Source organism: Budorcas taxicolor, chromosome 21 (genome assembly GCF_023091745.1).
Source record: "Budorcas taxicolor isolate Tak-1 chromosome 21, Takin1.1, whole genome shotgun sequence".
NCBI classification, from domain to species: domain Eukaryota; kingdom Metazoa; phylum Chordata; class Mammalia; order Artiodactyla; family Bovidae; genus Budorcas; species Budorcas taxicolor.
In genome coordinates, this window is record NC_068930.1 from 23,213,078 (window position 1) to 23,239,469 (window position 26,392).

At 49.1% G+C, this 26,392-nt stretch overlaps 1 protein-coding gene across 1 annotated transcript in view; it reads left to right on the forward strand.

The window, feature by feature from the left end:
- The window catches only part of ACAN (aggrecan), a 40,199-nt gene that overhangs the window by 7,519 nt on the left and 6,288 nt on the right, over positions 1–26,392 (forward strand). Inside the window, exons 6-12 of the mRNA XM_052659857.1 lie at positions 1,475–1,879; positions 4,109–4,283; positions 5,086–5,213; positions 6,294–6,587; positions 9,281–9,496; positions 12,075–16,256; positions 25,960–26,073. Coding sequence (XP_052515817.1) covers positions 1,475–1,879; positions 4,109–4,283; positions 5,086–5,213; positions 6,294–6,587; positions 9,281–9,496; positions 12,075–16,256; positions 25,960–26,073 — 5,514 coding nt within the window. The remainder of the gene's footprint in view (positions 1–1,474; positions 1,880–4,108; positions 4,284–5,085; positions 5,214–6,293; positions 6,588–9,280; positions 9,497–12,074; positions 16,257–25,959; positions 26,074–26,392) is intronic.

Consider the following 26,392-nt stretch of genomic DNA (forward strand, 5'->3'; position numbering starts at 1 on the left):
TTTCTGGCTTACTTCACTCTGTATAATCGGCTCCAGTTTCATCCATCTTATCAGAACTGTATCAAATGAATTCTTTTTAACGGCTGAGTAATACTCCATTATGTATATGTACCACAGCTTTCTTATCCATTCATCTGCTGATGGACATCTAGGTTGTTTCCATGTCCTGGCTATTATAAACAGTGCTGCGATGAACATTGGGGTACATGTGTCTCTTTCAGTTCTGGTTTCCTCGGTGTGTATGCCCAGCAGTGGGATTGCTGGGTCATAAGGGAGTTCTATTTGCAATTTTTTAAGGAATCTCCACACTGTTCTCCATAGTGGCTGTACTAGTTTGCATTCCCACCAACAGTGTAGGAGGGTTCCCTTTTCTCCACACCCTCTCCAGCATTTATTGCTTGCAGATTTTTGGATCGCAGCCATTCTGACTGGTGTGAAGTGGTACCTCATTGTGGTTTTGATTTGCATTTCTCTGATAATGAGTGATGTTGAGCATCTTTTCATGTGTTTGTCTAACACCACACACAAAAATAAACTCAAAATGGATTAAAGATCTAAATGTAAGACCAGAAACTATAAAACTCCTAGAGGAGAACATAGGCAAAACACTATCCGACATAAATCACAGCAGGATCCTCTATGATCCACCTCCCAGAATTCTGGAAATAAAAGCAAAAATAAACAAATGGGATCTAATTAAAATTAAAAGCTTCTGCACAACAAAGGAAAATATAAGCAAGGTGAAAAGACAGCCTTCTGAATGGGAGAAAATAATAGCAAATGAAGCAACTGACAAACAACTAATCTCAAAAATATACAAGCAACTTATGCAGCTCAATTCCAGAAAAATAAACGACCCAATCAAAAAATGGGCCAAAGAACTAAATAGACATTTCTCCAAAGAAGACATACGGATGGCTAACAAACACATGAAAAGATTCTCTTCACTTTTCAATATTCCCACCACCCTGTTTGCAGTTGTAGCATCCTCATGAATGCTCTCTTTATTCATTACTAAGTGGCTCATTTGTTCATGACTGAGGCAGGCAGTTCTCTCATGGCACTTTCATCAATTTCATGAGCTCCTGCATCTCTGGGAAGATTTTTTCGTTTCTCTTTCTAATTGATTTACATTTTCCCATTGGCTAGTTCTAACATCAGAGGTTCAGCAGGTGCTCACAAGATAGGTAAGGAAGCAACTGGCTGGCAAGGGATGTTGGAACAAGATGGGTGTAATAAGCAGTGAGCTGATTGGTCAGGGTCTTGTGCTATGGTGACTGCATATTCTTGCAATCTAGGGCACCCCTATAATAAATATTCAAGCCATTGAGGTCTCCAACAATGGCCCTGGCCAGGTGCCTGGCACACAGTAGGTGCTTTCTTTTCTTAGCAGAGAAGGGGAGCATCTGATATTCATCTCCATCAAGCCAGCCCCAGGCCAAGCACTAATGCCTGTCTCTGCCCCCTGCCCCAGGTGAAGACTTTGTGGACATCCCAGAAAACTTTTTCGGGGTAGGCGGCGAGGAGGACATCACCATCCAGACGGTGACCTGGCCTGATGTGGAGCTGCCCCTGCCCCGAAATATCACCGAGGGTGAAGCCCGAGGCAACGTGATCCTCACGGCAAAGCCCGACTTTGAAGTCTCCCCAACCGCCCCAGAACCCGAGGAGCCTTTCACGTTTGCCCCCGAAGTAAGGGCCACTGCATTCCCCGCAGTGGAGAACAGGACTGGAGAGGCCACCTGGCCCTGGGCCTTTCCCAGAGAGTCCACGACCGGCGTGGGAGCCCCCACGGCCTTCACCAGTGAGGACCTCGTCGTGCAGGTGACCTTAGCCCCAGGTGCAACCGAGGTCCCTGGGCAGCCACGACTGCCAGGGGGTAAGTGTCCGCCACTCAAGGGGCTGCACCCAGGGCTGGGGGAAAGGGCTTGGTCTGGGGTCTTCTGTGTGCAGTGCAGGAAATGCTCACTCAGTCGTGTCCGACTCTGCGACCCCACGGACTGTGCCCTCCAGGCTCCTCTGTCCGTGGAATTCTTCTGGCAAGGATTCTGGATTGTCCCGGGTTGCCATTTCCCTTCTCTGGGGGATCTTCCCAACCCAGGGAATCGAACCTGCTTCTCCGGCGCTGGCAGGCAGATTCTTTACCACTGAAGCCACTTGGGTGGAGGTTCTTCTGTACTTTCAACTTCACCTGGGATGTGAGACAAGCCTCCCTCCTCTCAGACTCAGCTCTCCTCACTTGTGAAACAAAGAACAAGGGGGATGGTCCAGACCAGTGGTGCTCACGCTCTTTTATGTGTGTGTGGCTCTCTGTCACAAAGCATTTCCTTCAAACGAAGTCAGAGGTAAAAACCAGCGAATGTATCCACAGGTAGAGGTGAAGGGCAAAGAAAAACCCGGGGCCCTTCTGTCCACGGGCCCTCCTCGCCCCAACAGACATTTCCGCAGAATAGAGCCGCTGAACTCGGCTGCACTGGGTACCCTCAGGGCTTCTCACAGCACTGGCCTTCCAGAACAGGGGTCTGCAAACTGTGGTCCATGGACCAAACCTAGCCCTAGGCCAGGTCCAGTTCTTCTGTGACCCGTGAACTGAGAATTAAGAAGCTTTTTAAGTAGTTGAGGGGGAAAGTCTAAAGAAAATAACATTTTGTGACATATTGTGAAAATTATATAAAATTCAAATTTTAACGTCCACAAATAAAGTTTGACTGGAACAAAGTCACACCAATTCGGTAACATGTTGTCTATGGCCATTTAGGGCCGTTTAGGGCTATCAGGTTAGGATCAAGTAGATGTGCAAAACCCATTTAGCCCACAAAGTCTGAAATGTGTTCTATCAGGCTTTTTCCAGAAAACATTTGCCACCTCGGTTCTGGGATGGTATTGTTTCAGACGCTTAATAAACGTCTGGATGGGGACTTCCCTGGCAGTCCAGTGGTTAAGACTGCACACTTCCAATGCATGAAGCATGGCTTCAATCCCTGGTCAGGAAACTAAGATCCCACATGCCAGGAGACCAAAAAAAATAAATAAATATTTGAATAATTGGGATGTCACATCACGTGGAACTTGGCTGGTTCCAAAACTCAAGTCCATGAATAGGAAAGACGTACTGGGGTGACCTCCATCAAGACCCTTGGTAGTATCTCCACCTGGGGGTGGGGCAGATGGCCACCGCCATCCACCTTCACTCCCATGATGCCACCGAGTGAGATGTCAGCCTGAATCACGCAGATAAATACAGTATGTTGAGAAGGAAGAATTGCTTAGAAGTTTGGGGGTAAGGCCAACAATAACGATATCCCAAAGTTGGCTCAGGGCTGAAGAGACCCTCACTCCCTCCACGTGGCCGCCTCCCATAAAGGTGCCGATGGATAGGTGAGCATCTAACATAGGACAGGACAAGAACGTGGGGGAGACTCAGATAAGGGATCCATCCGCAACTGGATGTAAACTGGCCAGTCACCCAGGGAAATGTCAAAAACCAATGTGTGTCCAGTTAAATGCAATGGGGGAGGCAGAGTGAGTGGGAGTTCATGGACAGGCTGTGTCCTGTGCTCCTCCCCCAACATATACCCAGTGCACCGGCACAAACTCTTCCAGCTGTTTTCAGGAGGACCACCTACCCCCTGAACCCGGGACTTTGGGCCAAGTGGAAGAAAGGCAGTGGTTTGATAGATTTGTTTGGTTTTTTCCTATGTCCTTCTCTGTATTTTCCGAATGCTCTGCAATGATCACCTAATCTTTTCATACTAAGAGCAAGTGCCTTTGTTTTCAAGAATCCGGGGACAAATGAGCAGCCTTGGAGTGAGGAAGCCAGAATGAAGGGTTGGGGACACCCATGGCAGAAGGTTCCTAGAAGGCTTTCTCAGGAAGGTGAATTTCAGGAGCAGTGTGAACAAGCAGAGATTACCAGCTTGACAAGGAATCAGATGGGGAGTAGGAAAGGAAGGAGGGGATGAAAAGAGCTCGTTCCTCAAGGAGCCAGGGCTCCTTCCACACCTGCAAAGCCTTAAGAACCAGGTACCACGGATATTGGCATTGTGGCCCTTGGTCCATGCCCTGATCCTGACCTGTCTCACCTTCTCTCCCTCTCCTCCCCACCCAGGAGTCGTGTTCCACTACCGCCCGGGCTCCTCCCGCTACTCGCTGACCTTTGAGGAGGCCAAGGAGGCCTGCCTGCGCACTGGGGCCGTCATCGCCTCGCCCGAGCAGCTCCAGGCCGCCTATGAAGCAGGCTACGAGCAGTGTGACGCCGGCTGGCTGCAGGACCAGACAGTCAGGTGACAGACGAGCTGGGCTCCCCTGCCAGTCCAAACCCAAACATGCGAGGTCAGGCTTGGGGAGCCTGAGCCTGCGGCACCCACCACCAAGCAGGCACCCACCTCACTGTGTGCTCCGTTAATTAGTGGCTCCTGGCTGACCCCTTAATTTCTCCCCCAGAACCAAAACATATTCCGAGAGGGTGGGAATGGGTTCCAGGAGACATTAACTCCTTGGTCATTTCTCCTCAAAAAACATACTGAGAGCTCCTTGTCAAGCCCCCCAGTCCTCCCCAGCCTGACCCTTCCATGCTGTGGGCTTTCTTCTGAAGCCGGGAATCCCTCGATGGCCCCCAGGCGGCCGCATCCCCAGCTGCACAGGGAACGTGTTGCATGAGAGGTTCCTTCCTGTTTTGTTTTGTTTTTTTTGGCTGCACTGGGTCCCCACTGCTGCTTGTGGCTTCCTCTAGCTGTGGCGAGTGGGGGCTACTCTCTCGTTAGTGTGTGCAGTCTTCTCGTTGTGGTGGCTGCTCTCATTGCGTAGCATCGGCTTTAGGGTGTGTGGCTTCAGTGGTTGCAGTGCATGGGCTCAGTAGTTGTGGTACACGGGCTTAGTTGCCCCACAGCGTGTGGGATCTTCCCAGACCAGGGACAGAACCCATGTCCCCTGCACTGGCAGGCAGATTCTTAAGCACTGGTGCACCAGGGAAGTCCTCCTTCCTGGTTTGAATCCTTCAGGAGACCTCCCGGCCTCACCCTGGGGCCCCGCATCTCCAGTTTTCCAGAATAAACTCTCATCCGCCCCTCCCAACCTCCCTTGCAGATACCCCATTGTGAGCCCGCGGACCCCCTGTGTGGGTGACAAGGACAGCAGCCCAGGGGTCCGGACCTACGGCCTGCGGCCATCATCAGAAACCTACGATGTCTACTGCTACGTGGACAGACTCGAGGGTACAGGCCCTGTTCTCACATTTCGGGCTGTGGAAGGGTGAGGGGACTGATGCAGAGATGCAGAGGAGGGGGAATCACCATCCATCTAGTCCCGTCTTCACCTGAACAGGCAGCCGGGAAAGGATCCTATTTAAGAAAGAAGGCCTTCCCAGTCCCTCTCTCAGGCCAGGCCCCTTGTCTGCCTCCCAGATGGTTCATGTGGATTCCCCAGCATTGCAGGGAAGCACTGGTTTCTTGAAAAACCAATAAGTTCTATGGATAAATAAATTAATTTACTTATACCAGAAAATGTTATATGCACCTTCTGCCTCATTGAGAATCTCAATGCCCATGAACAAATCAAAGACTATGAGAAGTCCTGCATTAAAAAAAAAAAAAAAAAAAACACTTCTTCAACTCTGCTTAACCAAGCATCACCCAAGCTTAATGAAACACAGAACCTTTCTTTGGTCTTATTTCTTATCATTTCAATTAAAATCACCAAATTACTGTCCCACTGAACGCAGTCTTGGAAATGCTGACATTCTGGAGAGATTTCAACACTGCCACTCACTTGTTTGGGGACCCGGGCAAGTTACTTAACCTCTCTAGGCCTCAGTTTCCTCATCTATAAAATGGAGCTGATTTATGCCTATATCAGAAACTTCACTGAATATTAAATGAGATGTGCGTGAAAAGTGCCTGGTATAAGCAGATGTTCAATACATGTGAACTTCCTCCCCCCAGATCAGAAACAGACTCCAGTATTGTTCTGGGTGTTGGGACTCCAACCCCTGAGAGTGGCCACAGGCCCCGCTCCCTGAGTTCACAGGATCCAGGTGGGGCCACAGGTCCCTAGCATTCAGGGCTCCATGATTAAGTGCTGAGGTTTAAGGGAGCACAGGGTGCCCAGGAGTACCTCTCTTAGACAGAAGAGGGGGTGCCTACATGTGACTGGAGAATCCAGAGAGAAGGAGGGGAGGTTGTTCGCATGGAGAGTGACTAACTCATCTTAGTGCAGCTGCCCTGCCCCTGGGTGAGCAGCGTCTGCTCTGGCCATGGGCACGGAGGCTCACATCTGCCACCTGCCTCTGCCCCCAGGGGAGGTGTTCTTTGCCACACGCCTGGAGCAGTTCACCTTCCGGGAAGCCCAGGAGTTCTGTGAATCCCAAAACGCCACGCTGGCCACCACGGGCCAGCTCTATGCTGCCTGGAGCCGCGGTCTGGACAAGTGCTATGCCGGCTGGCTGTCCGACGGCAGCCTCCGCTACCCCATCGTCACCCCAAGGCCCGCCTGCGGCGGGGACAAACCAGGCGTGAGAACCGTCTACCTCTACCCCAACCAGACAGGCCTGCTGGATCCGCTGTCCCGGCACCACGCCTTCTGCTTCCGAGGTTTGTGTCCCCATCTCCCCTCCAGGCCCCCTCTGTCTTGGGGTTGACCCCTCCAGGCTCATCCCTCCTGATCTCTGCCCATCCATCACAGCAAAGAGGAAAAAGTCAATCCCTCTGGACGGGATGACCTTAGGCTTTGACTCTGTGGCAAGTACATCCTTCTCATGTGCCCCCAGAGACACATAAAGAGAAACAAGTAAGACCTTGGGTTCTAAAATCAGGCAGATCTGAATTTTAATTATGACTCTGCTGCTTTGTGGCTGTGTGACCTTGGGTGAGTCACTTAGTCTCTCTGCTTCTCTGCTTTCTCTATAAAATAATGATATAATATTTCCTACCTCGAATTGTTGCTGGAAAGATTAACTGGGATAGTGCATACAGAACACTTAGCATAGTACCTGGGAAATAGCAAATGTTCAATAAATATTAGCTTTGCAAATAAATAACACACATATATGTTGTGTGTATGAGTGTATATAAGTATACATACAGTTTTTATTTGTACAGCCTGGTCAAACTTTCATCTGCTTCTAAATATTTCTGTGGTGAGTTTAATCAAATTATTATTCACTAAGCACCAAAAATTCACATTTCTAACTGACCCATGCTGAGGACTCTATACCATGTTATCAGAGTTCTGAGAGGGATGTCATCAACTCAGTAGGCATGGCCAGGGCACGGCCAAGGACTGGCTAGGCTCTGATTGGATGAGTTCTTACAAGGTCCATGGGTCCAGATACACTGCCCAGAATGTAGATTATAGTACTGGCTTGTTCTGTATTTCACATATCATACATCAAAACTCAGTATATTTATAACTTCCTGTGAATATGTAATTATTTCAAAATAAAGTTAATTTTTTAGAAAAATCCCTGAGGGACTCCCCTGGCAGTCCAGTAGATAAGACTTAGCCTTCCAATGCAGGGAGCATGGGCTCAATCCCTGGTCAGGGAGCTAGGATCCCACATGCCTTGTGGCCAAAAAGCAAAACATAGAACAGAAACAATATTGTAATAAATTCAATAGAGACTTTTTTAATGGTCTAAATCAGAAAAAAAAAAGGGGGGGGGGAATCTTTAAAAAAACAAACCTTGAACATCCCAAAGTTTCCAAGACTTTCAGTGCTAAGTCACTTCAGTTGTGTCCATCTCTTTGCGACCCTATGGACCATAGCCCACCAAGATCCTGTCTATGGGATTCTCCAGGCAAGAATAATGGAGTGGGTTGCCATGCCCTCCTCCAGGGGATCTTCCTGACCCAGGAATCGAACCCATATCTCTTACGTCTCCTGCATTAGCAGACGGGGTTCTTTACCATTAGCCCCACCTGGGAAGCCCCAAGGTCACCTTTTAAAACCTAATTCAAAAAAAGTTCAGTCTCACTCTGTCAGTCAAGAAAGCCAATCCCTTCCCAGAGGATTTGATGAGGCCCTCGCCCCAGCACCCCTCTCCTTGCTCTGGACATCAGAAGCCAAGCCAATTAGCCCCCAAGTAAATTCTCAACCAAGCATCTCTACCATCCATCCCTGACCCTTTGTAGACTCAGCCTTTTATACATCTGCTGAGAAACCTGGCTTCCTTCCCAATCAAGTGCACAAAACCAGCACAGTTACTCCCAATCAATGAATCCTGCCTTCACCATCCAGTGCTAGGATGGCTCCATGCATGTTAAATAGCACTCTCCTGATTTTGATCCAGACACACTTGGAACATAATTTCTGTCCCCAAGAAAGGCAGCATCATTGCAGTACTTAGGAGCAGAGTCTGACATCAGATCGTGCTGTGTGCTCAGTCACTCAGTCATGTCTGACTCTTTCGCGACCCCATGGACTGTAGCCTGTCAAGCTCCTCTGTCTGTGGAATTCTGCAGGCAAGATTACTGGAGCAGGTTGCCATTTCCTCCTCCAGGGGATCTTCCTGACCCAGGGATCAAGCCCACATCTCTTGCATCTCCTGCATTCGCAGGTGGATTCTTTACCACTACACCACCTGGGAAGCCCCCAGCACCAGATACTTGGGCCCATGGACTAGATCTGTCACTTAGAAGCCACTGACACTGGAAAAGTCACTTAACCTTTGTTTCCCTGTCTGTAAGTGAGATAATGTATCTCTCTCACACGGCTGTTGTGGGATAAAATGATTTTATCTTATTTTAAAATATTTATTTATTTGGCTGTGCTGGGTCTTAGTTATGGCACGCAGGATCTTTAGTTGTGACAGGAGGGATCTTTAGTTGCTCCACACAAACTCTTAGTTGCCGTGTATGGGATCTGGTTGACCTGGTTTCCTGACCTGGAATTGAACCCAGGCTCTTGCATTGGAAGCACTGAGTCTCAGCCACTGGATCACCAGGGAAGTCCCCTAAGATGATTTTATGCATTGATGCATCATGACACCTTTAAACAATTCCTGGCATGTATAATAGATTCTGCAAAAGAGGTGCCCCAGACCACCCTGAAATAAAGTGCTGATGGTGTGTGCATATTGATATAGTTGAAGCAAACAGCTCTTATTGATTAATGACAAACGTCGTCTCACTGGACTGGGTGGGGATTGGAAGGCCAAGGACCAGCAAAATTTGTGCACAAGCCTGGCCCACCTCATGGTCCCCTGGGTCCCCTGAAAAAGGGTCAGCCTGGGGTGGGTCACTGGTAAGGAGGAGCCCCCAGCCCTCACCACCCATATCCCCTTTAGGTGTTTCAGCGGTGCCCTCTCCAGGAGAAGAGGAGGGTAGCACACCCACAGCGGGCCCTGACGTGGAGGACTGGATCGTGACCGAAGTGGGGCCTGGCGTGGCTGCTGTCCCTGTCGGGGAGGAGACGACTGCAATCCCAGGCTTCACCGTTGAGCCAGAAAACAAGACGGAATGGGAACTTGCCTACACCCCAGCGGGCACCTTCCCACTACCAGGTCCGTCCGGGCTCTCCTGCACGTCCTGCTGCCTCCCTGGGCCAGGGTGTGGCCTGGATGGGGCAGGAGAGGGTGTTCTCTCCCTGGGACCCGTGCCCTGATCCCCAGCCTTGATGTTATCTAAGTGTGCTGCCATGGGCAACTTCAGCCACCTCAGCAGGCATCTAGGACCAACTCCTAAGGGAGAAAAAGGGCAGCTTTGTTCATAAAGCACACCTCTTCTCTCTCTTTCACTCTCTCTGCACTCAATTATCTTCCAGCTACATGCCGCAAATGCCCAGCACTGTATCAGCTGGAGGACTCTCACCTACTCTGTGCTCCTGCATTCACACCTCTAACTCCCTCACCTCTTAAAACTCTTGTGGGAGGAACTCCAACAGAGGGGAGAGGACCTGGGAGGGGGTGGCTGTTGGCAGTCCCACTGTGACCTGTCTTCTCTTGTTTCTCCTTCTGGGTCCTTTTTTTGGGCCAGGTGTCCCCAGTCAGAACTTCCTGAGCAACAGCTGTCATGATTAAATCACATGGGACTTGCTGGGATGAAATCCACAGACTCCAAACCCTATTGGAAAAAGCATTTACTAGGCATCAGGTTTAGGAAATCCTGACTTACAGAAACATTAATAGCACCCACCCCACAACCCCCGCCACTGCAGACCTCAGAGCCTTGGATGTGCTAATATGCTCTGTAAAGCAGAGAGGGCAGTGTATTCAGTGGGTCCCAAATGAATGTGACCACAGGGTCTTTTTTTCTTTTTTTTTTTCATGGAACATTTTTAACATGGCCCACTTTGGGTAAGGCTGATTTATAGTGATGCACAGTAGTCTGTGTGTACCTGCCAGAGTCAGTTTGCCCAGGGTTACATGCATTTGAAGACAGGAATATATGAAAACTTCCCACTAATTCATCCGGTCACTCAGTCAGTGCACAGTTCCCAAGCAATCTGGCCACACCAAGTGCTCCTCTGGGTGCTGGAAATGCAAACCCAGAAGGTAAAGTCGCATCAGTGGAGTAAGTAGAATTTTCACTCAGAGACCTCACCCAGTATTCACACCTGCTCCAGGCCCTTTCCTCGCCCTTCACCAGGACAGGAAGAACTGAGTCCTCTTGGGCATGAGTGTCTGGCTTGGCACAGGACTCGGGCAGCCAGTAACAGAAGTTATTCATGGGAGGGGACTCCAGTGGCCCCACAGAAATATTTCCCAATATTTCGTCAGTTCCCTACCACCTCACTGATTTGAGCCATATGGGGAACCATCTCTACTGCTGTTAACTCTGGACCTTTTTCTTTAAATTGACTTGCTTTTGACAAGAAACCAAAAATGTAATATCTGTAAGTGGCTATTTTCTGATTTTTGGTGTGTGTATATATTTATGTGTATGAGTGTGGGGAAATTCCCTGGTGGCTCAGTGGTAAAGAAACTGCCTGCAATGTGGGAGACTTGGGTTTGAGTCCTGGGTTGAGAAGATCCCCTGGAGGAGGGCATGGCAACCCACCCCAGTATCCATGCCTGGAGAATCCCATGGACAGGGGAGTCTGGCAGGCTACAGTCTATGGGGTCACAAAGAATCGGACACAACTGAAGTGAAAGAGTGTGCATGCACGCATGTGTATGTGTGTTTAAATACACAGATAAATATCCACCTAAAATCCTCTTGTATGCATGCCACGACAGTTCCTGAGCTCCCCACCCTTATCCAGGATTCTCCTTTAAGTGAGAGTAGGCTGTGAGCCTGACCACTGGGACCCAGCACCCTCTGTGCTCAGGTTCTCTGCCTGGGAAATTAGCCCAAAAATACATGCAAGGTACAATCCCAGCTAGTTATTTTTCAATGCCAAAGGAAACAGGACAGAAAGGAAATAATGTAACCATAATTACTTAGAGTTATGGGGTTTCTGCCTTTTCTCTCTCTCTCTCGTCCAAATCCTCTCTATTAGCCCTATTAGGGGTCTCAGAATGGAAAAGTTGATGTATTTTTGCAAACATCCCTCTTGTCCTCAGAAGGATGAGTTCTGGTGCACAATTCTCACTTACAAAGATTATCAGTATGGTCAGAATATTAAAATCATTATGCCATGTCCTGCCCCAAACATGGGGGTATAAATGTTAAAACACATTGTGCCATGTCCTTCCCCAGAATTCCTAATTCAGTGGAGCTGGAGAGGGACCTGAGAATCTGCTTTTCTGTCCACTCCGAGCTGATGCAGTGCTGATGGTCCAAAGACCACACTTTAAAAATCATAGTTCTAGATAAATGAGGTGATAATGTAGAAACACTTGAAAGAAGGTGACCTTGATTGCCTTCAGCGGCAGCCAGGCTCTCACATACTGTGAGTTGTATGGGTGGTTGCCCCCTAGAGTCTCACAAAGCAGAGCCTGAGGGTGGTGGGGAGTTTCCTGGTCCCCATTCTCCCAAGTGTTTGTGCGAGGGTCCATTACAAAATGTCTAGACAGATCTCTGAGCTCTTGATGAAAAAGTCCTACTGTGGAAGAGATGGAGTTCAGCTTCTCTGCATGAGCTTAAAATGGGGCAGAGTTACTAAATTCATACCTCATCTTTCTTCTTCCTTTCCTCCAGGGATCCCTCCTACATGGCCTCCCACTGGAGAAGCAACAGAGGAGCACACAGAAGGCCCTTCTGCAACGGAAGTGCCCTCAGCCTCAGAGAAGCCGTTCCCCTCAGAGGAACCATTCCTCCCAGAGGAACCATTCCCCTCAGAGAAACCATTCCCCCCAGAGGAACTGTTCCCCTCAGAGAAGCCGTTCCCCTCAGAAAAGCCATTCCCCTCAGAAAAGCCGTTCCCCTCAGAGGAACCGTTCCCCTCAGAAAAACCATTTCCCCCAGAGGAACTGTTCCCCTCAGAGAAGCCAATCCCCTCAGAGGAGCCATTCCCCTCAGAGAAGCCATTCCCCCCAGAGGAACCATTCCCCTCAGAGAAACCAATCCCCTCAGAGGAGCCTTTCCCCTCAGAGAAGCCATTCCGCCCAGAGGAACCATTCCCCTCAGAGAAACCAATCCCCTCAGAGGAGCCTTTCCCCTCAGAGAAGCCATTCGCCCCAGAGGAACCATTCCCCTCAGAGAAACCAATCCCCTCAGAGGAGCCTTTCCCCTCAGAGGAGCCATCCACACTTTCAGCCCCAGTGCCCAGCAGGACTGAGCTACCAATCTCTGGGGAGGCATCTGGGGTACCCGAAGTCAGTGGTGACTTCACAGGCAGTGGAGAAATTTCAGGACACCTAGACTTCAGTGGGCAGCCCTCAGGGGAAAGTGCAAGTGGACTGCCCTCTGAAGACCTTGTCTCCAGTGGGCTCACCCCTACAGTGGGCTCAGGCCTGCCTGTGGAAAGTGGACTGCCTTCAGGGGAAGAAGAGAGAATTACATGGACCAGTGCTCCTAAAGTTGACAGGTTGCCCTCTGGGGGTGAGGGCCCAGAAGTTTCTGCTTCTGGAGTAGAGGACATCAGTGGACTTCCTTCTGGAGGAGAGGTTCATCTAGAGATCTCTGCCTCTGGAGTAGAGGACATCAGTGGACTTCCTTCTGGAGGAGAGGTTCATTTAGAGATCTCTGCCTCTGGAATAGAGGACCTGAGTGGAATTCCTTCTGGAGAAGGTCCAGAAGTCTCTGTCTCTGGAGTAGAGGATCTCAGTGGACTTCCTTCTGGAGAAGAAGGTCATCTAGAGATCTCTGCCTCTGGAGTAGAAGACCTGAGTGGAATTCCTTCTGGAGAAGGTCCAGAAGTCTCTGCTTCTGGAGTAGAGGACCTAAGTAGACTTCCTTCTGGAGAAGGTCCAGAAGTCTCTGCCTCTGGAGTAGAGGACCTCAGTAGACTTCCTTCTGGAGAAGTTCCAGAAGTCTCTGCCTCTGGAGTAGAGGATCTCAGCAGACTTCCTTCTGGAGAAGTTCCAGAAGTCTCTGCCTCTGGAGTAGAGGACCTCAGTAGACTTCCTTCTGGAGAAGGTCCAGAAATCTCTGCCTCTGGAGTAGAGGACCTCAGTAGACTTCCTTCTGGAGAAGGTCCAGAAGTCTCTGCCTCTGGAGTAGAGGACATCAGTATACTTCCTTCTGGAGAAGGTCCAGAAGTCTCTGCCTCTGGAGTAGAGGACCTCGGTGTTCTTCCGTCTGGAGAAGGTCATCTAGAGATCTCTGCCTCTGGAGTAGAGGACCTCAGTAGACTTCCTTCTGGAGAAAGTCCTGAAGTCTCTGCCTCTGGAGTAGAGGACCTCGGTGTTCTTCCTTCTGGAGAAGGTCATCTAGAGATCTCTGCCTCTGGAGTAGAGGACCTCAGTAGACTTCCTTCTGGAGAAAGTCCAGAAGTCTCTGCCTCTGGAGTAGAGGACCTCAGTGTTCTTCCTTCTGGAGAAGGTCATCTAGAGATCTCTGCCTCTGGAGTAGAGGACCTCAGTAGACTTCCTTCTGGAGAAGGTCCAGAAGTCTCTGCCTCTGGAGTAGAGGACCTCAGTGTTCTTCCTTCTGGAGAAGGTCATCTAGAGATCTCCGCCTCTGGAGTAGAGGACCTCAGTAGACTTCCTTCTGGAGGAGAGGATCATCTAGAGACTTCTGCTTCTGGAGTAGGGGACCTTAGTGGACTTCCTTCTGGAAGGGAAGGTCTGGAGATCTCTGCTTCTGGAGCTGGGGATCTTAGTGGGTTGACTTCTGGAAAAGAAGACTTGACTGGGTCAGCTTCTGGAGCCTTGGACCTTGGCAGACTACCTTCTGTAACTTTAGGAAGTGGGCAAGCTCCAGAAGCAAGTGGTCTTCCTTCTGGATTTAGTGGTGAGTATTCTGGGGTGGACCTTGGAGGTGGCCCATCCTCTGGCCTTCCTGATTTCAGTGGACTTCCATCTGGGTTCCCAACTGTCTCTCTGGTGGATACTACGTTGGTGGAAGTCGTCACAGCCACCACAGCAGGTGAACTAGAAGGAAGGGGAACCATTGACATCAGCGGTGCTGGAGAAACATCTGGGCTGCCCTTCAGTGAGTTGGACATTAGTGGAGGAGCAAGCGGACTCTCTTCAGGAGCTGAACTCAGTGGCCAAGCATCTGGGTCTCCTGAGATCAGTGGGGAAACCTCTGGACTCTTTGGTGTCAGTGGACAGCCCTCAGGGTTTCCTGACATTAGTGGGGAAACTTCCGGGCTTCTTGAGGTCAGTGGGCAGCCATCAGGGTTTTCTGGAGAAATATCTGGCATGACTGAGCTTAGCGGACTGCCCTCTGGACAACCAGAAATCAGTGGAGAAGCTTCTGGAATTCTTTCTGGCCTTGGTCCACCATTCGGCATAACCGACCTGAGTGGAGAAGCACCCGGGATCCCTGATCTCAGTGGGCAACCATCGGGTTTGCCAGAGTTCAGTGGAACAACATCCAGGATCCCTGACCTGGTTTCCAGTGCTGTGAGTGGCAGTGGTGAATCTTCTGGCATTATGTTCGTGGACACCAGTTTGGTTGAAGTGACCCCAACGACATTTAAAGAAGAAGAAGGCTTAGGATCTGTGGAACTCAGTGGCCTCCCTTCAGGAGAGGCGGGTCTCTCAGGCACATCTGGGCTAGTGGCTGTCAGTGGACTGTCTTCTGGAGCAATTGACTCCAGTGGGTTTACGCCCCAACCTCCAGAATTCAGTGGCCTGCCAAGCGGAGTAACTGAGGTCAGTGGAGAAGCCTCCGGAGCTGCGAGTGGAAGCAGCCTGCCCTCCGGAGCATATGATAGCAGTGGACTTCCGTCTGGTTTCCCCACTGTCTCTTTTGTAGACAGGACTTTGGTGGAATCTGTAACCCAGGCTCCAACTGCCCAAGAAGCAGGAGAAGGGCCTTCAGGCATTCTGGAACTTAGCGGTACCCCTTCTGGAGCACCAGACATGTCTGGAGACCATTTGGGATCTTTGGACCAAAGTGGGCTTCAGTCTGGACTAGTGGAGCCCCGTGGGGAGCCCGCAAGTACTCCATATTTTAGTGGGGACTTTTCTGGCGCCACTGATGTAAGTGGGGAATCCTCTGCAGCAACGAGCACCAGTGGGGAGGCCTCCGGACTTCCAGAAGTTACGTTAATCACGTCTGAGTTGGTGGAGGGTGTTACTGAACCAACCGTTTCCCAGGAACTGGGCCAGAGACCCCCTGTAACATACACCCCCCAACTTTTTGAATCCAGTGGTGAAGCCTCTGTGTCTGGGGATGTGCCAGGGTTCCCTGGATCTGGGGTAGAAGTGTCACCAGTCCCAGAATCCAGCGGTGAGACATCAGCCTATCCCGAGGCTGAGGTGGGAGCGTCTGCTGCCCCCGAGGCAAGTGGAGGAGCTTCCAGGTCCCCTAACCTGAGTGAAACCACCTTCACCTTCCATGAAGCTGATCTGGAGGGAGCCTCAGGCCTGGGAGCAAGTGGCAGCCCCTCAGCCTTTCCAGAAGGCCCCACAGAGGGCTTGGCCACCCCAGAAGTGAGTGGAGAGTCAACCACCGCCTTTGACGTGAGTGTAGAGGCATCAGGCTCACCTTCCGCCACTCCCCTGGCTTCTGGAGACAGGACTGACACCAGCGGAGACCTGTCTGGCCACACCTCAGGGCTGGATATTGTCATCAGCACCACCATCCCAGAATCCAAGTGGATTCAGCAGACCCAGCGCCCTGCAGAGGCGCGTCTAGAAATCGAATCCTCAAGCCCTGTGCACTCAGGAGAAGAGAGTCAAACAGCCAACACAGCCACCTCCCCAACTGATGCTTCTATCCCAACCTCCACAGGAGGGACAGATGATTCAGAGGCAACCACAACAGGTACAGTTGGAATTATTTTCCCCTAAGTGGGTCGGAGTGATTCAGACTGTAGCATGGTAGGAAGCAGTGTAGACTCAAGGTTCTGAGCTGTGCAGGCTTAGGCGAGTTTCTTAACCTCTCTGAGCCTCATCTATAAAACAGCAATAGTACCAGGGGAGAGTAAATGAGATACAAATATGTCGAGAACAAGGCTATATCTTTTGCACACAGTACACACTTGTAGGTTCACAATTGTTATGGTCACAGTAGAGTTACATCATACAAACATTTACATATGAACTCAACTATCTGGACTCAGCACGAGAAGTACTGTTTAGATAGTGCTGGAAATTATTCTCCTGCCCCTGGCCCATGGAGTGAGTGTGAGAAGAGAGAATTAATCTGCTGATGACATATATGTGCCAATATTTGCTTTGTGCAGGGTTAAAACCTGCACAGTTCAAGTTAATATGATGCATCAGTTCAGCTGTGTCCTGCCTTTGGACCCTGGGTCCTCGCCCCGACCCTGTGCAAGTAAACCCTCTTCTGTACTGTGGTGATGGTCTCGCCTTGACACAAACCCGGAAGCTGCTGGTTTTCCTTTATTTTCTGGGACCCCTTGCATCCCCCTGTGTACTGAGAGTCCAGTCAGAGAATTCGGCCCTGCCAGAAGCAGGGGCTCAGGAGGGAGAGAGTCCCCAGAAATCATGTTGACCCAAAACCAGCCTTGTGGGTTTCTGTGGCCTGGGGCCCCACCCTGGAGGTCTTGGAGGCTGCACTGTACCCCCAGGCAGCTACATTCTTGATGCCCAGCCTCTCCCTGGGGGTTGCAGCCTCTACCAGTTGCTGTGCTGAGAAGCCCTGTAGCGCTGGGACCTGCCAGGAGACGGAGGGACAAGTCATATGCTTGTGCCCCCCAGCCACACTGGCAAGCACTGCGACGTAGGTAAGACCCTCGGCGGCCATGGGGGTGCAGACAGAAGGGTCGGGAGGAGGTGTCCGAGGTCACCTGAGGTGCAGGCTTCTTGTCACACTGGCGTAGGAGAGTACATAGTGATATGTTGGGGTAGCAGCCACAGGATAAACATGGCATGTCTTTCTAGAGGGTCTGTTCTGCATGATGGTTTAGGAGAAAAAAGTCATTAAATTGAGAAATAGTTCTTTTTTTTTTTTTTTGTCAAGCCAATGATTGTTTTATGAGCAAAATCCAAAAGGTGCTTGAATTTTGAAGATAAAGCTGGAGACTTAAAAAAAATGTTGAGCTAGGCAGTGTATTGAAGAGAGCCAGTCATGCCCTGAAGTCCCTGGGAGGGAAAGTCTGAGGGTAGGCTGTCTTGCATCATGCAGAGTGGACCCCTCTGGGAAAGCCCCTCTATGCTTAGGCCTGGGTGGGGTTTGAGTACCTTTCTTGCCTTAAATGAAATGACACAGATAGAACTCATCACTCCCAGCTCCAGGATTCATGGCTGCAGGTCAGCTATGACCCAGCAGAGCTCCACCCTTGAGCACCCACCATGCTGGGGCCTCTGTTTGTCCAAGCAGCTTGTGAGATAAGTGAGGAGCCTGGGGGATCCTCTGACTGGAGGTGGCTCCCAAAATGAGATGATAGAATCTATGTGTCGCTCCCTGAGCACCTAGAGGCCTGTGGCCGTGAGGACATTTCAGCTCATCAACATCACCACCCTTGAGGGAAGAAATACCCAGTTCCCTCCAAGCTCAGATTCTTGGATTAGCTCTCTGCACTGCCTCCACATCCTTACCCCTACTTGTGTCTGGAGTCAGAAATCCGAGACCCAAGGCCTTCCATTAAAGGGCTTCATTCCTAAGACACATGCAAAATGCCTTTATATCCTACACAGAGGTACATTAATATAGATACCAATACATATGCACAATAATACAGCAAGTCCCCTCCAGGTAAATGAGTTCTGTACTAAGACCACATTCATAAGTCCAGTTTGTTCTAAGTTCAAGAAAATTAGCCTAGGTACCCAACTAATACAGTTGGCTATAGAGTACTGTACTGTAATAGGTTTAGAATACTTTTCACACAAATAATACATACAAAACAAACACAAAAACAAAGAAAACATTTTTAATCATACAGGACAGTACCTTGAGAAGTAGAACACTGGCATACAGGCGCTGGCATTGAGTGAGCAGGCAAGAAGAGTTACTGACGAGGAGGGAGAGGAGGTGGGAGATGGTAGAGCTGAAGGGGCGTCAGCAACAGGAGACGGAGGGCACGCTGCAAGGTCACTCATGCCTGATGCTGATGGCACGGGTTCCATTTCCTTGCTGGAACCACATGCACGTTCGCATCTTTGAAAGTTTGCAACTTGAAGGCTCACATGTAGGGAAATTACTGTGAATGAGTTATATACTCGTAATATATATACACTCTTAATATAAACCTGCTATATACTTGGCACTTACACAGGAAATGTATATAGATAGATAGATAGATAGATAGATAGATATAGATATATACAAACAGGCTCTAGGGTATATACTGTTCACTCTCTTCCCCTTTGGGATCAGCCTCTGCCCACATGTGGGGGCCGTGACTGAGAACACTATAGGCCTCTGTGGCCAGAGAAGGTTGGTTCTCCTAGGAAGGTCCTGGCCTTTCTACCAAGGGGACAGTGCTTCCACTGAGCCATAGTGACCCCAGGGCTGTAGACACACCCCTCTGTCTCCCACCCCCACGGGGAAGGCAGAGCACTACCTCTGTCCTGGGAGAGACCACCGCTGATGAAAACTTGGAAAGACCTGGTGTGCTTTGCAGCACACAGAGTCCTTAGTCGGCAGTAGAAGTGACTGGTAGACGTCTTGCCAGGTGTGCAGACACGTCCCCACTCCCAGGTCTGGGTGTGCAGGTGGAGAGCAGCAGGGCGCCCGTCTTGGGTGAAGTGCTTTGGAGCTCAGCTCTGTCAGCCAGCCCAGCCTGGGTCAGTGAGGAACAGACTCAGGGCCCAGCAGGGCTTCTGGGATGGGGGCAGCCACCAGGATCAGAGCCCCCTTGCCCTCTTTTAGTATCTTCTGACACCTCTCTCCATTCTTAGCAACTCCTTCTCCAACCTGATACTTGAAACAAAAATGGAACACTGGTATCAGAAGTCACGCAGCAAGGCTCGCATCCTGGCACCTCTGAAATTAGAAGTAGGTGACAATGGGCCTTAGCTAATCTGCTCTAAAGACACCTTTTCTTTAATCATGTATATTTCCAATGGGCGTTCCTTCCTACAGTTTCTTCCCAGGCAGCTCTGAGAGCCTGTTAATCATGTCCATTTGAAAGTGCAGCCCCTAGAGGTTAAGCAGTTTGCCTAACTCCACTGAGTGAGTCCAGTCAAGAACTGAGGTCTTCAAACCTATTCTGTTATGTGCATGTGGTGAGGGTGGCGGATAAAAGTGCGAAACACTCTGTAATTAACGCATATCCCAACCAATTGGCTCAGACGGTAAAGAATCTGCCTGCAGTACGGGAGACCTGGATTCGATCCCTGGGTCAGGAGATCCCCTGGAGAAGGAAATGGCAACCCACTCCAGTATCCTTGCCTGGAAATTTCCATGGACTGAGAAGCCTGGCAGGCTACATATAGTCCATGGGGTTGCAAAGAGTCAGACACACTGAGCGACTTAACTAACCAACTGGGTTAAAAGATGATTACAGTGACCAGTTGAGGAAACACTTATTATTTCAATTAACAATTAAATTAGATCTATTCAATAATTACCTAATCAATTGGCCATTTAGTTTGAGTTATATTGATAGGCATTATTTTAATAGCATATTACTAGTTCTTTTTCCGGGATAGAATTTCCTGGTGGCAAAGAAGGTACAGAATATGCCTGCAATGTAGGAGACCCAGGTTCATCCCTGAGTCAAGAAAATCCCCTAGAGAAGAAAATTACTACCTACTCCAGTATTCTTGCTTGGAGAATTTTTTGGACAGAGGAGCCTGGTGAGCTAGAGTCCATAGGGTCACAAAGAGTTGGACACGACTGAGCGACTAACAATTTCTAACACTTTTTGTATCGAAAACATTTATGTGCTAATATCCAAGAAATGAATTTGTGATTTAAAAAAAAAAAATTGAAGTCTTCACTGCTTAACACATCCAGCTGAATAAGAAACCTCTTGAACATAACAACCAGTTGTTGGTCTTAAAAAGCTAGAAGCTAGATTTCAGGGGAACCAGAATGAAGAGTGGCTGTAGTATTGCATTGGTTCAACTAGACACAGACGAGCCCTCGCTACCTCAGTTGTAAACAGGGTCAAAGATGGTGGTTCTCTGCTTTAAGACCTGGTGCCTTGGTCCCACTCCTACAGACTCTGATTAGAATAGTCCTGTGGCCTTGGCACTGGGGTTTTTTAAACTCCCAGGTGACTCCAGTGGAGGCAGAGCGGAGAAACACTGCTGTGAGGATTAAGATCATCCATGTACATCTCACAGGTTCCCTTTTCTGTCTCTCATGCCGCTGATTACGAAAAGCTTTGTCATCTCGAAAGAGCAAGTAGTAAGAATCGTCCACGTGCAAAATCTGGCATCTCAATGCCCACCTCAATACCCCTGGGGTCCCAAGTCACTCCTGTTCAATTTAACTCAAGACTTGGTGCTTCCAAAAGGACTGCAGATGGTGTCCAGCATCCATCTGTCATGCGGCTCTAGAACCAGGAACTACAGGTTGTTAGAAGGCCTTATAGATCTGTGTCATCTTGTTTAGTCAGCGTTCTGTAAACAAGTTCTTGATAAATTATTAATCTGTACTCTTTACAGCAAAATAAATGCTTAATGAATACTCAGATTCTTTAGCAAGGCTTCCCAGGTGGCACAATGATCAAAAAAATCTGCCTGCTAACACAGGAGATGAAGGTTCAGTCCTTGGGTTGGGAAGATCCCCTGGAGTAGGAGCTGGCAACCGGTATTGCCATACTGGAGATGGCACCCGCTCCAGTATTCTTATCTGGTAAATCCCATGGACAGAGGAGCCAGGAGGGCTACAGTCCATGAGATCGCAGTCAGACACGACTAGCTGCTGAGCACTACTACTGCTACAGATTCTTTGGCAGTAAGCACTGAACTGGAGAGTTCCCTGGCAGTCCAGTGGATAAGACTCTTCGCTTCCATGGCAGGAGGTGCAGGTTTGATACTTGGTGGGGGAACTAAGGTCCCACAGGCCACAAGATGTGGCAAAAAATAAACCCAAGACTATCCTATTCCTATCAACTTAAAAAGCAGAAGCACTCTCCTCACTTCCATTGTTAACACAGTATTTCCTGTAGGAATTAGATTTCTGATCCTGAGGTTTCAATCCTCGCAGCTCCTTAGAATCACCTGGGATACTTTATTATTTTTATTTATTTATTTATTTTTGGTTACCCTGAGTCTTTTGTTGCTGTGCATGGACTTTCTCAAGTTGTGGCAAGTGGGGACTACTCTCGAGTGCTTGGGCTTCTCATTGCAGTGGCTTCTCTTGTAGAGGATGGGCTTTAGGCACACAGGCCTCAGTAGTCATGGGTTTAGTAACTGTGGCACACCAGCTTAGTTGCCCTGTGGCACGTGGAATCTTCCCAGACCAGGGATCGAACCCACATCCCCTGTGCTGGCAGCTGAATTCTTATCTACTGTACCACCAGGGAAATGCTGGAATGCTTTTTAAAAGTGCCATACCTGGGCCTCACCATGAGCAATTCTGATTCACTTGGTCTGGAGAGGGACTCTGATGGTGTTGGTAATTTTTTTTTAATCTAAAAATTAACTATCACAATGATTCTAATGGGCAGCTAAGTTTAAGAAATCAGATCTCACATTCAATTTCCTAGCAATCACTGGCATTGCCTGGATTTCTCTAAACTCCATGGTTAGAAGGGCATGAACTTAAATTTTAATCAGACTCTTTTCTGTTTTATTGACATTTTTCACTTTGTGGATTTGAAATTCTGATCTATAATCTGACACTGTCTCTTCCCCCAGTGGGGTGATGTTTGAATTCCAGTGAAACCTTATCCCTGGGGATTGGGGGAAATGCTTTCAAACCAAGTAAAAATACAGGGTTACAAGTGAAGATACAAATTACATCTTGACTTGACATAACCAAGAAGTCCACAGGCAGATTTTAACAGGCAACTAATTGAATTTAAGAAGTAGGATATTAAAGTTGCATCCAAGATCAACCTTTAAAATATAAAAGACTTGACCGTATAAATAACTATACTTTAGTCATGTTTATTTTTAAAGCTAATTGGAACTGATAAATATGCTGTTATAGTCCTTCTCCTGGAGTAGGAAATGGCAACCTGCTCCAGTATTCTTTCCTAGAGCATTCCCTGGACAGAGGAGCCTAGCAGACTACAATCCATGGGATGGCAGAGTCAGACACAACTGAGCACACACACATAGTCCTACTATCAATTGTGATATACCAGAAAGCGAGTATATATGTTCAGTTCTGTTCATCCTGATAGATCCTAGGTCTTTGCAGGGTGTGGAGCATCTGTCGAGCTAAGAAATTGCCTCTATGCTTCTTGAGGGGATTTCTCCCCCCACGTCCTTGTTCAGTAAAGTCATGTCCAGGGCCATCATATAGAGCCACACAGGTTGTGCACTGAACAACTTGAAGGGTAGCACTTATACCATGGTGTTTATGAGTGGCAGCCCCTTTGGTTGGATATCGCTTGAGTAAAAGCACCTGTCACTCAACTTTTTCTGTAAACAAAAGAAACTCTAAGTTAGATGTCTTGAGTTCTGACCCAGGCAACAGCTGGACAAGATATATTCAGGGTAGAGGCCTGAGTTCTCCAATTCAGAGGCCAAGGTGATTATTTGCAAGTATCTTTATTCCCATCACCTTTACCAGGGGTTCTTAGCTAGCGACATCACTAGAAAGCCTTGTTCAGGAACAAAAAATCCCTTTTGGTTAGAATAGTGAAAAGCCGACTCAGAGTCCCTACTCAGTGATGACCTGTGAGCCCTTGGCTGGGGAGGTACAGATGGTAATGAGATGGTGAGATCCAGGACTCCAGTGTCTCTCTCTCTCCACATATAACAGAGGCCTGGCTTTCATCCTCATGGTCTAATTCTCTCCTCCATCTCCTCCAGTCTGTCTCCCCTGCTTACCAGCATGGGCAGGTCACTTCATTTGTTTTCTTATCTATAATATGACACAATGATATCCATGCTATAGGGACACTTGGAGGATAAGTGGTTGTGAGATATGGTGTCTGGCTCAGAGAAGATTCTTGAAAGATAATGGCTCCCTCTCTTTCCTCTCTTCCTTCAGATAGTCTGCCTCTGACTAGAAGAGCCGTTCTGGCCCTAATTCGCCCCACCTCTTTCAGTGAAGGCAGTTAGAACATTGCTTATCTTCTGAAACCATGAGAACAGTTGGGCTGGGCCCTGCTGTACTTTGGGGACCCCAGACAAGGTGACAGCAAATTGAGAATGGGGCGAATTAGGGCCAGAATGGCTCTTCTAGTCAGAGGAAGAGAAGAGGCACCACAGGCTTGAGTGACTAAAGAGAAGGCCCCACTCAGGCTGTCCCGCCCTCTCCATACTGCCGACGGCCTAAGTTGCCCCAGTGCTGCTCACAAGCTCTCAGGTCTTCAGGATTATGGCCCTTCCTTCCCTCCTCATCTGTGAATTTGGGGCACTGTATGAAACAGCTTCTGAGCCCAGGAAACTAGTTCCTTGAGTTTCAGTCCCTGCAGCCTTCTCAGATTCTGCGCCTTGGCCAAACACAACAAAAGAAAATGCACTGTCCCAGGGCGCAGGCCACCTGGGGAGGGCAAGTGATGTAAAATAAGCCTCTGGGACCACTGGAGGCCACTGGGCCTGACCTCCCCTGGGCCTCTGCCCTCCCACCCTCTCCCCCATGGTTGGCCAGAGGCCCCAGGGTTGATGTCTAGCTCTTCTTCCCAAGAGCCATTCCCGTCCCTGCTCTGTACAACTGCTTTAGCGCCTACATTTGCTTAATACCCCCTTGCCCAGTGCTTCCCGTCTCCCATAATGATGCTAATGGACCAAAAGACAACAGTAGAAGCAAAAGAGCCTCCCCCAGCTTCTGCCCAGCCCACCGGCCTGACCTATTGCTGCTACTGCTGCTGCTGAGAATCCTGGTGCATGCTGGGAATCCAAGTGCATGCTGGGATTTCAGCCCGTTCCTCCATGCATTTTGGTTTTGCTTGGAACAGTTTCAAACTTGGAACTGTTGGTTTCTAGCCCATGGTATACAACTCCCTGAAATGAAGTCAAGAACTCTGTGGGAAGAGAGACCTCCCTGAGGACTTGAGATTCTCAGGGCCTCTCATGGCACAAACCCAGCTCAGGTCTAGATGACATCAGTGACGCACTAGTGAAAAGGATCCAGAAGAAAGTGCTTTTATCTTCTTCTCAGAGGATTGACTTTTAACGGTTTAGTCTGTTCTTTAGAAGTCAGAACTAAATCCTGGAACGTATTTAGGAAGGTGCCTACGTGGAGACCGCCCATCAACACATCAGGTCCTGAAGTTTGTATGAACATAGCTTTACACATCATGCTGACTTATAAGACAGTGGAATCTATTCATTCCAGAATTGTATGAATCCCCTGGGAAGAGAAGCTTCCAATACCTTTTGTCATGTTCTCAGAAGAAGGAACCCAGCAGGTGCCTTTGAAGAATGAATACAAAAAGAGTAGAAGGATCTTCTAGGTCTCTGGCTTCTCTGAAAGATACAGAAAGACGAGATAAGGAGTTCCAGTTCTCACCTTGGCTAATGGATGAAAACTTGAGGCAAAGGCCAATGACTTACCAGTATAAGTCCCACAAAGATGGATCACAAAGAACATCTTGGACCAGAAGAACAGAAGGAGAGAAGAGTCTTCTGGGGAACGAGGCTGATGGAGACCTGCCAGTATCCCAGGCTGGTGCTGGTGGCTGGCCACTTACTAAGTGCCTCGCCAGCTTCCAACACTGGTCTCCCACTGGCCAGGATGCAACCCTTCTAGAAATCATGATTCACTGGAGATGTCCCTGTTTTGAGGCCTTTGGCTGGAAGAGAAGATTACATGGGGAGATATTAGACTGGGTTTCTGTTCCATCCCCCCAAGATAACAAAGTTGGCTTCATCTTTATAAGATACTCTAGACTTTTATTTACTGAAGACAAAGAAGGTTCTGCAACCAAAAAAGAAATCTCGTGAATATTCCATGCTGCCATTTTCTCCTGAACCTGTACTCTGCAAACCACTTCTAGCTTGTTTGTTCTAGTACTGCATGGCCTTGTCCTCTTTTCTTGGTTCAAAATGACAGAAGTTAGGAAAAGAAAGAGCTCTAAGTTTCCAGTATTTGAATTCCAGCGTCCTTGCTCACTGCCATGTTGAGAGCCAATTCAGACCCCAAGGCTGCTTGAAATATTCACAAGAGAAGACACCTGGAGGAATTCCAAGCTCACTCTCACAATAGGCCTTTGCCTTCAGAAGCCCCAGATCTCTTCACCTGCTGGGAAACCTGGCTCCAATGCCCCAACCTTGCCAGTCAAGAATCACACACATGCGAGAAAACCCTTGTTGGATCTTTGGGTCAGTGCTCCAAGATGGCGGCGGCAGCAGCAGCAGCAACAGTTCTTAGGAAATCCAGGGCTGTGGAGAACCACAGGGCTGGCCACCCATAAAGAAGCTGCAATGCAATTGAGAAGCTGGAGTTGCGGGCAGGAGACCTAATGGTGGCCCTTGGTTTCTTGCAGACATTGACGAGTGCCTCTCAAGCCCTTGTCTGAATGGAGCCACCTGCGTGGACGCCATCGACTCTTTCACATGCTTATGCCTTCCCAGCTACCAAGGGGACATGTGTGAGATTGGTACGGCTGTCTCGGCTTCAGCTAATGTTACTAACTGCTGCACCCACTCTTCCTCCCTCACCCTTCCCTGCTAACCACAGGTTCTAGGCCCTGGCTGGACTCCCCCCCACCCAAGATCCATCCAGGCAGCCACTTCCGGGGCCACAACTGAGAAGTCAGCCTCCCTCACTCTCACTCCTTCTCTCGCTGTTCCCCACAGAAACCCTCCTCTGGTGCACTGGCTGACCTGACCGCAGAAGAGCCAGGCAGGCCAGGCCAGTCTGTGTTTTGGAAGGTGGGGCTCTAGAGGAAACTTTCAAACACTAACCTCCTCCAGGTC